At 43.7% G+C, this 10712-nt stretch overlaps 1 protein-coding gene across 1 annotated transcript in view; it reads left to right on the forward strand.

Moving 5' to 3' along the window:
* The window catches only part of LOC145398798 (uncharacterized), a 98367-nt gene extending 87899 nt beyond the window's left edge, over positions 1 to 10468 (forward strand). The window contains exons 7-10 of the mRNA XM_080271607.1: positions 8447 to 8685; positions 9046 to 9289; positions 9701 to 9949; positions 10310 to 10468. Of these exons, the coding sequence (XP_080127733.1) occupies positions 8447 to 8685; positions 9046 to 9289; positions 9701 to 9949; positions 10310 to 10468 (891 nt within the window). The remainder of the gene's footprint in view (positions 1 to 8446; positions 8686 to 9045; positions 9290 to 9700; positions 9950 to 10309) is intronic.
* The last annotated feature ends 244 nt before the right edge of the window (positions 10469 to 10712 follow it).

The following is a 10712-nucleotide window of genomic DNA, read 5'->3' on the forward strand; positions in this document are numbered from 1 at the left end:
GATAGACAAACAGGCAGATAGACTGACAGACAGATAGATAAACAGGCAGATGGACAGACAGACAGAAAGATTGACTGAAACAGAGACAGATGAAGACAGACAGATAGATTTAAAAGACTCGTAGGTAGATAGATAGACAGTGATTGATAGATACATACATACACACACATAGACAGACAGACACATAGATGCAAAGATAGATAAGAATGAGCAGCTGAAGAAGGCAGAAGATGAAAAGATGAAAGGGGACGGAATGGGATACGGCGAATGAAGAGGAGGAAGGAAATTAAGAGAGAGAGAGAGAGAGAGAGAGAGAAGGAAGAAGGCTGTGTGTGAAACTTGAGGAAAAAAAGAAAAATAAAGAAAAACAAACTTTCACAAAGGCAAGACGGGTCGGGAAACTTGGCAGACACGTGGGAAAGTGAGGAAAATGAGAGAGAGAGAGAGAGAGAGAGAGAGAGTATAAAGAAACAGGAGAAGGGTAAAAAAAAGAATCTACATCTCTATTGTTCCTTCTCCTTCCCTCCCTCCCTCTATTTCCCTATTCCTCTCTCTCCTCCCTCCCTCCACTCTCTTCTCCCTCCTTCCCTCATCTCCACTCTCGCTTCTCCATCCCATCTCTTCCATTCTTCCCTCTCATTTCCTCCTCTTTTACCTCCCTACTCCCCTCCTCTCCCTCCCATCCCCCTCCTCCTTCCCTCCACTCCCCTATCTCTCCTCCCTCCCTCCCTCCCCCCTTTCATCTCTTCCACTCATCCCTCTCATTCCCTTCCATACCCTCCCCATTCTCCTTTCCCCCACTCTCCCCCTCCCCATTCCCCTTTCCCTCATTTTCCCCCTCTCCTAACTCTTTCCCCTTCCCTCCTCCTCTCTTAACTCCTTCCCCCTCCCTCCTCCTCTCCTCCCTCCTTCCCCTTTCCCCTCCCTCCCTCTCCCCCTCCCTCTGCCACTTGTTGACATCCAGAGAGCAGCGCTGATGGAGACAGTGATTTGGGGTGGAAGAATTAAATGATGATGATGATGATGATGATGATGATTAGGAGGAGGAGGATGACGAACACGTAAATAAATAAAAAAAAAAACACGTAAAAAAACATGAATATAAAAACACGTTAAGATCATAAGAAAATAAAATACAAGTTAGAAAAAGCACTTCAGAACATTAAAAAAAAACACACACGCATGAACATTTAAAAAAAAAAAACACGTAAAGCCACAAACAAGCGAGAAAGAAACACGACAGAAAATAAACACAGTACACATCCGTTCCACTGACACCGTATCCTAGGCAAAAATATATCAATAAATAAAAGGAGGGGAGGGGAAAAAAAAATTGAAAATGACCCCCAACCACACCGCTATTTAAGGAGTGAGAGAATCTGGGGCAAGGAGATCAGAGTGGAATGCGGTATGTGTGGAATGTAGGTCAGGAGCGTCTGTAACCAGTCTGTATCTATCTATCTATCTATCCATCTGTCTATCTCTAGCCATCTATCCTCCTATCTATATCTGGCTTTCTATCCATCCATCTAGCAACCTGTCCATCCATCCATCCATTTAGCAACCTGTCCATCCATCCATCCATCCATCTATCCATCATCCATCCATCTATCTATCTATCTATCTATCTATTTTTCTATCTATTCAACAATCTCCATCTATTTATCTATCTATCTATAGCCAGTCGCCTTAATCGCAAAGAGGTGGCCACAAAAAAATCACCTCCATGTCACCTTGTTCTTCGCCATCAGGGTACCCTCTCCCCAGCTCAAATCCCAACTCCCATCCCATCCCTCCACATCATCCTCTGTCTCCCCCTCCACCTCATCCACATACACTCTCCTAGCCAGTCTCTCATTCCATGGTCTATTACGTCACTCTCAATACCGCTGGACGAGGGAAAAATCAAGACAAAAGTATCAAGGCAAAAAAAAAAAAATCAAGACAATAACACCAAAACAAAAAAAAAAGACAAAAAATCAAGGCAAAAAAAGTCAAGGAAAATAATCAAAGCAAAAAAAAAAAAATCAAGGCAAAATAATCGAAAAAAAAAAGATCAAGACAAAAATATCAACAAAAAATTAAGACAAAAAAAAAATCAAGGAAAAAATATCTAGGAAAAAACAGGAACACAACAGCAACTACATCAAACTTTTTTTTCTTTTCTCAGACATATAGGGTGGTTCTCTCTCTCTCTCTCTCTCTCTCTCTCTCTCTCTCTCTCTCACCCTCTCTCTCTCTCTCTCTCTCTCTCTCTCGCCGGGTACATCTATGATTAATGGCAACGCTGAAAAAAAAATATATATATGCACCAATTTTTCACACCAAGACAAGACGAAAAATGAGACGGGCGAAGTTTCCAAAGGCGAGAACAGACTTTTCAGAACCAATTAATTAGTTATTATTACTGTGATTATTATTATTATTATTATTATTACTATTATCATTTACTACTACTACTACTACTCCTAGTCATTTATTTATTATTATTATTATTATTATTATTATTATTATTACTACTACTACTACTATTGCTGGTACAGGTCGATTTTTTTTAATTATTTTGGTTCTTATTTTGCGTGGCTTCGTAGAGTTGATGTAACACCTCTTCCATAGCGATCTATTCTGTACATTATGCTTCAGTAACTTCTATGTTATTAATACAAACTTTCATGTTGATAATAAAACCACATAAATTACATCCAAGAAAAAAGTTAAGGTGTAATAGGCTAAATAAATCACCAAGGAAAAGGTGCTAAGGAGACCCCTATACCACTTACAAGACGGTCAGTTTAATAGGAATAAAAAAAAAAAAAAATTAAGGTGAATTATTTTTTTTTCTCTTTCTCACACACACACACACACACACACACACACACACACACACACACACACACACACACACACACTTTACAATCTGGGCAACACAACCCTCACAAATGCTTCTCTCTCTCTCTCTCTCTCTCTCTCTCTCTCTCGACGAAATCGGATCTCGAGAATGGAATGGAAAAATCTGGAGTTCTGTCAACAAGTGGAGGAGCAAGAATGGGAACAAACAAATTTTACCCCCTTCCGTGTGTGTGTGTGTGTGTGTGTGTGTGTGTGTGTGTGTGTGTGTGTGTGTGTGTGTGTGTGTGTGTGTGTGTGTGTGTGTGTGTGTGTGTGTGTGAGAGAGAGAGGGTGGATGGATGGATACATAGATAGACAGATAGATAGACAGACTGATAGATTTACCGTCCATTTTAGAATAAATTGCACACGAGCAATTTATTTTTCTTTTTTGCACTCATCTAAGGGACGTAAATTAATCCTTTCAGCACCTTATTTTTTATTACGTTCCTGTATGTATGTAGATGGAAGTATAAATGGATGTATGTAGATGGAAGTATACAGTATATGCATGTATGTATGTGTGTGTAGATGGATGGACGGTAGGATGAGTTGGGATTGTGGTGGGCCTGGAAAGGGAAAACTGATAGGATGAGCTGGGATTGTGGAGGAGGTGGGAGGAAAATAGACAGGATGAGTTGGGATTATGGTGGGGGTGGGGAAGGGAAAATGGATGCTGTAATTAAGAGTTTAAGAGAAGTGAAGGTTTATTTTGAAGGTTTATTTAAGTTTTCTCGAAGAACAAGAAGATTAAAATAAGCTCCCGGTGCTCTCATATACCATGCGTCCTGCGAAGATGAAGAAAAATACATCGAATGACTAAGATAAACACGCCTTCCTCCCCCCAACACCCTCCCCGAATCAGAGGAGGTGAGGATAGTGACCCTGCCAATGTGGAAGTCTCTCCAATTCTATCCTTGCCTGTCACTCCATCTCCTCCCTGCCTGTCACTCCACCCCTCCTCCCTGCCTGTCACTCCACCCCTCCTCCCTGCCTGTTACTCCACCTCTCCTCCCTGCCTGTCACTCCACCTCTCCTCCCTGCCTGTCACTCCACCTCTCCTCCCTGCCTGTCACTCCACCCCTCCTCCCTGCCTGTCACTCCACCCCTCCTCCCTGCCTGTCACTCCACCCCTCCTCCCTGCCTGTCACTCCACCCCTCCTCCCTGCCTGTCACTCCAACCCTCCTGCCTGCCAACACACCCCCCCCTCGAGGCCTGTTGACACTCTCTGAATACACCCATCTCAACTTACACGCCACACCCTGAGACAATGGCCTGGGTCCTTATTCCCGTCAGTTACGGGGGCTCCCTAACACCTTTTCCTTGGCAACTTATTTTGTTTAGTGCACCTTGCCGTCCTTTTCTGTGGTACTTTTCTAATCTCGCATAGAGAACGTCCATCTATCTATCTATCAACATCTCGACGTCATAATCCCATAAGGGGTGGCCGTTCGACTTTGAGTCAGCTGTTTTGCGGAGTGGTGCACTAACCCTCCGCCAACCCACTTGCTGACACGTAGGGAACACGTATAAGTTGGTTATACAAAAGGATAATTATTAACCAGCCATATCCAAAAATAACTCGCTAAGGAACAGGTGCTAGGGAGTCTCCTTACCGTACGAGAATATGGGTGTAAGAATATGACCTGGGAGCGTACTCTTCTCGGGTACGGGAACTCCTTAACAACTGTCCATCACCGATTAATTTTTGGAAATGGCTGGTTAATCTCCTTTTGTACAATTCGTTTGTAGAGTATGACGATATTGGAAGGAAATATGCAACTGGCAAGAGGGCAGTAAGGTATAATAAACAAAATAAATCGCTAAAGAAAAGATGTTACGGAGCTTCCTCAACCTCACGAACCCCTTCCCTACGAGAGATCCTCCTAGTGTTAGACAAAATCATCCGTCAAAAGCATGAATAAAATGAAAATCAATGTTCAGAGAGAGTTTAAAAATTAAGTGGGCTGCATCATAACCATCCCTGGTGATTTTCTTACGTGTCATCAGAAAGGAATATGATCACCTGGCCGCAGTAATGAAAAATAAACAAATATCTAAAATAAAATGTAATAAAAATAAATAAAAATAATACACACAAATACCCGGTGAGTATATGAATAAATAAATGAACAAAATATAAATAAAAAATAAATAATACACAAAAATTGAAAAAAAACAATAAAGAAAAATTATATAAAAATAAATGTTAGGAATAAGTAAAATAATAATTACAGTAAAGAATACGTAAAAAATAAATATAAAATTAAAATAAATAAGATGTAATCAGGTTGAAGGGGGGAAACACGGCTCTCCCTCAACCTCTCCTCCTTGGCCACTCATTTTCTTAAGATCTATTGACCATCTTAAGATCCCCACCTCAAGTTTCAGCCACGCCCTTAAGTATATCACCAGGAAGTCTTAAGTCTGAAAAATTGATGATGATGATGATTTCTCAGCCTTTTTTTTTTTTGCTATCTCCAGACGAATTCACTTAACTCTGTGTGTGTGTGTGTGTGTGTGTGTGTGTGTGTGTGTGTGTGTGTGTGTGTGTGTGTGTGTGAAAGAGGGAGTGTAAAAGAAAACAAAAGTAATTCAAGTACTGTGTGTGTGTGTGTGTGTGTGTGTGTGTGTGTGTGTGTGAGAGAGAGAGAGAGAGAGAGAGAGAGAGAGAGAGAGAGAGAGAGAAACATGTAAAAGAAAACAAAAGTAATTCAAGGAACAATATAATGTGTAGGAGGAAAAATTGCCAGAGGATGAAAAACCGGGGTTCGAATCGACGTGGGAGTAATTCCTGGTGAAAGCTTTGTGTGTGTGTGTGTGTGTGTGTGTGTGTGTGTGTGTGTGTGTGTGTGTGTGTGTGTGTGTGTGTGTGTGTGTGTGAGAGAGAGAGAGAGAGAGAAGTACATATGAAAAACTGGGGAAACCTTTTAGAGAGAAGACACTGAGGAATATTTGCGTGGGAGGAATTTCACAAGAGATGACAGACAGTATAATTAAGAGAGTGAGTGAGTATATTTTAAAAAGAGGCGGGAGAATGTGTGTGTGGGCGTGCGTGGGAGTTACGTAATTACTGGGAGAAGAAACTAAGATAGACTATTCCTTTTCATGTAAGAGTAAGTTTATGCGAAGAGAAAGAAAATGGGTGGTATATATGCGAGAGTGGGTGGAAGTTCACCGAGAGCAAAATATAATAAGTGATCTGATGTGGCAGTAAATTCACGATAGGTTTTATTAATAGCACTCGTATAAGTAGTTGTGATTCACTGTAGCAGTAGTCTCTGGATCACAAAACAGTGCAAGCGTCTTCAGAGAGCGCATACCCCCGTCTTAGCATCGCCATCACCCTCTCATGTTTTTGACGATGCTGACTTTTGACCATTTTTTTCATCCAATATTTAACCATTTGTTCCTCTGATCGACTAATCAATTGTCTCAAAGTTAGTGTGAATTAATATACGATTTTTTTCATGACACGAGACAAACTGATAGAATGACAGATAAACACGAGCTAAAAACGTGAGAGAGAGAGAGAGAGAGAGAGAGAGAGAGAGAGAGAGAGAGAGAGAGAGAGAGAGAGAGAGAGAGATCTGTTCTGAGTGACAAGACAAAATAAAGAGGCTTATATTTTGAAAATGACAAAAAAAAAAAAGGTAATATGTTAGAGAGAGAGAGAGAGAGAGAGAGAGGGAGGGGGGGAATGACAATATATAGCAACACGCACTTACGGGCCTTCCGAGTGGGCCAGCCAGGGAAAAGAAAGAGAGAGAGAGAGAGAGAGAGAGAGAGAGAGAGGCAACTTAGGGAAGCCGGATTCTCGCCTTATAAACTCCCTTCCCTTGGCACTAATAGAATTTTAATGGCGTTTCTATTGAAGGGAGTGCACATAGGGGGAGAGTGGCGCGTCAGTTTGTCGAAGTCACCCCTCATAGGATAAATGGTAGTGGTGGTAGTAGTAGTAGTAGTAGATGTCAACCCAGTGGACTACAGACTTAAACTGCCCTTCTACACTCCATCCTCTTCCTTTCGGGGGATAGGGAAGAAGCTGTGGGACGGCTGTATACCCAAATAACGAAGGGATCCAATACCTTTAGTGGCAATTTGTATGGTATGAATCCGAATCTATGTAACCGCGTCACTTTTGCACACACACACACACACACACACACACACACACAGGATCATGAAGCGTGTACGTGGCATCGTAAAAGCAGCAATTACTACGTCCCTCAGCCTTGTCTTGCTTCCCGCCAGTCTTCTTACTTCAAACCTACTAAGACCTGGGGATTTGTTTTTTTTTTTTCTCATACCACCCCTATTTTTTCTACTTTATTATTTTTTGGGTTTATAAATAAGGACTGCAACTCGACGGGATATATATTTTTCCTTCATTTACTATAGCACTTTCTCTACCACCATTTTTTTTTTTTTAGGAATGAGTTAGAATTGGGAGTTAGCAGATTCATTTACTCAAAACTTTACCTCCAGACGGTTTTCTTCAGCTTAAGGGGAGACGATTTGTGCAGGAGGGGTTATACACTGTCTTCATTTATTTACTCGAATATTTATGATAATCCAGACGATTTTCCTTTTTCTTTTTAATTTTTTGCTTAATGTTAAAAAAAACTAAAAAAAATGTTGGTGTTATAATATTGTCTTCATTTATTCCTAAGAAAAAACAAATAAATACATAAAAGAGGTCTCGAGGTATCATGAATTAAATATACAAGGAAAAAAGTAATAGATGCGGAAGCTTCAGGGCACTTTGGCTATCTCCATGGTGTGGTGTGGTTGTGATGGGCAGGCATGGTGTGGTGTTCTGTGCAAGGTTGGTATTGTGTAGCGAGGTGTGCAAGGGTGATGTGATATAGAGTGGTGTAGGAGGGTGGTATGGTGTGGTGTGCAAGGGTGGAATGGTGTGGTTTGCGAGGGTGGTGATGTGTGGTGTGGTGTGCAAGAATGGTATGGCGTGGTGTGCAAGGGTGGTATGGTGTGGGAAGGTGGTATGGTGTGCACGGGTGGTATGGTGTAGTGTGGTGTGCGAGGGTGGTATTGTGTGGTGTGTGGTGTGGTCTTACTTTTCTAAATTCGCTCAAGACCATGGGGGTAAATCATCTCGTTTCCGAAAATCATAAGTGTGAGAAAGTCAGACAACGCCACTCCCAGGGAAGCTCCCGCATCTGAAAGTATGTCAAGGCCTCTGCTGACACACACACACACACACACACACACACAGATTTAAAGCATCAGTATAAAAAGTCTGCTGGATGTGTCGAGTGGCTAGCATATCTCTCTCTCTCTCTCTCTCTCTCTCTCTCTCTCTCTCTCTCTCTCTCTCTCTCCTTCCGGTTCACAGTAACATTTCCACAATTTTTAATTTACTTATCAACACTGAACGTTCCAATCAAACACCAACCTAATTAATAACCAACTCTCTCTCTCTCTCTCTCTCTCTCTCTCTTCTCTCGCTCAACTCACTTGCCATCAGCACTGAACGTCCCAATTCAACACCAACCAATTAACAACCTTCACCCCTATCTTTCCCATCCATTTCAGTACCGTCGCACGTTCCTGGTCACGTTCATGCCGTGCCTGTACCACCAGCAGCCCCAGGCCCACTCGTTCATCACCTCGCTGAACGAAGGAACGGCGGGAGGGGGCGCGGGAGGGGGTCGCATTGGGAGGGGGTCTGACACACTCTCCATACGCTCAGTGTCAAGGAGAGTTTCAAAGTGCTCCTCGACCCCATCCCCCAGGCCCCCCCAGAGGGACGCATCCCCCCGTCTGGCCCCAGGGTGAGAGAGAGAGAGAGAGAGAGAGAGAATGACGGCGCCGTGGATAGGGGAAAAGTGTGTGTGTGGGATGGGTTCTGGCGCCGAGCAGGAGAGACGTACGTACGTGTGTGTGTGTGTGTGTGTGTGTGTGTGTGTGTGTGTAAACAGCTGTGTACGCATGCGACAATCAGAAGTATACAAGAGTGTGCATGTACCGTAATAGTGTCAACGTTTCTATTTGCTCGATATGTAGGTGTGAATAACATATATCTACATGTGTGTGTGTGTGTGTGTGTGTGTGTGTGTGTGTGTGTGTGTGTGTGTGTGTGTGTGTGTGAAGTACAATTCCTATAAGTGACGTTCCTCCCCTACATTTTCTAGCTCCTTCAGAGAAAACGGGATAGGGTCTCTGGATGCAAGGGTGACTCTGCAATACGGGTACGGGCGGCCACAACGTCAGCTCACACTCAGCCCGCCCAAGCCCAACGCCCACCTCAACAACGCCCACGCAGCCCATGACCACGTACAGTTCGCCCGAGACGCAGACAAGAAGGAGCAGACGAAAGGGAACAAGTACAGCGCAGGGTGGTGTCCGGAGGGGAAGAATACGGCCAACCACTGTCAGGTAAGGTCAGGTCTACGTATGTAACGGTGTGTGTGTGTGTGTGTGTGTGTGTGTGTGTGTGTGTGTGTGTGTGTGTGTGTGTGCTTCAGGCTCTAGGATTACTGAGATGACTGACTTAGTTTTTCGAGGTTACTGTATAACCACCCGAGTAGTTCTCTTTTCTCTACAGCACCTTCAGTGTTTTCCGCCTCATGATGCAGCAGTGACGATGACGCACGAAAATCTAATAGCGTAAGGGCTGTCTAAAAAATCTTTATACTGTTTTTCTTAAGCTTCCAGTCGTCACAGAAAAATTTCTAATAGGAAGTTTAGCCCTATTTTCCTGTGTTTTGGGAAGATACCGACTAAAGCAGGTTACATATATGATGATACCGACTGTCTAATATAATTTTTCCTCTCTCCTTTGGGCAGGCTGGACCAGAGAAGCTTCACAATGGCAGGAGAGTGGAGCTGGAGCCTCACCCTGACATCCTCACGCGACGGGGTGGAGGAGGAGGGGAGCACGAGGAGCCTTTGCCAACCCCAGTGAGCAGCGTGGAGGAGGACAGTCCCCTGGAGCTTAAATTCATAGACGATGAGAGCTGTGAGACGTGCCACTCCTCCCCCACCTCCAACACCAGACTGGAGGACGAAGTGGTGGATTCTGAGGACCCTGGCAGTGTGAGCAGGGTGGCCTCACAACTGACTACTAGAGAGACGCTATCCTCACTGGCTGTGCTGTCTTCCGAAGCCATCCACTCACCGGACTGAGCTCATACAGTATCACCAGACTAGAGGATGAGGTGGCTGATTCTGAGGACCCGGGAAGTGTGAATAGGAGGGCCTATCAACTGACTTCTAGAGAGACGCTATCCTCGCTGGCTGTGCTGTCTTCGGAAACCATCCACTCACCGGACTGAGCACAGCCAACATCAGACTGAACTGGAGTGAGGCGACTGATTCTGAGGACCCAAGGAGTGCGAACAGGATGGCTTCTCAAGTATTTAATAGAGAAACGATATCCTCCGGTCCTGTCCTCAGAAGCCATCCACTCACCTGACTGAGTACTTCCTCTGCTTCCAGCTGATTGCACTGATTCTTAGGACCCTGGTAGTGTTGGTGGTCTCTCAGCTAACTACTAGAGTGACGCTATCCTCACTAGCGATGCTGTTTTCAGGGGCCATCCACTCACCTGATTGAGTACTTTTACGACATAAATGGAAAACGAGGTAGTTTACTCTGATGATCCCGGGAGAGTTGGCTGGGTGGTAGCACAGCTCAAACCACACAGATGCTGTCCTCAGAAACCATCCACTCACTGGATTCACCACTTCCACCTTAGCCTAACCAGGGGAAGATTGAAAAAGAAACAATCAACACCTCTCGTGACTAGGAGTTATTTTTTCCAAGAAAGGAATGAAAAGGAGTGAAAAAAAAAAAACAC

Source organism: Coenobita brevimanus, chromosome 46 (assembly GCF_032717465.1).
Source record: "Coenobita brevimanus isolate Jiangsu-jjx chromosome 46, ASM3271746v2, whole genome shotgun sequence".
In the NCBI taxonomy this organism is placed as follows: domain Eukaryota; kingdom Metazoa; phylum Arthropoda; class Malacostraca; order Decapoda; family Coenobitidae; genus Coenobita; species Coenobita brevimanus.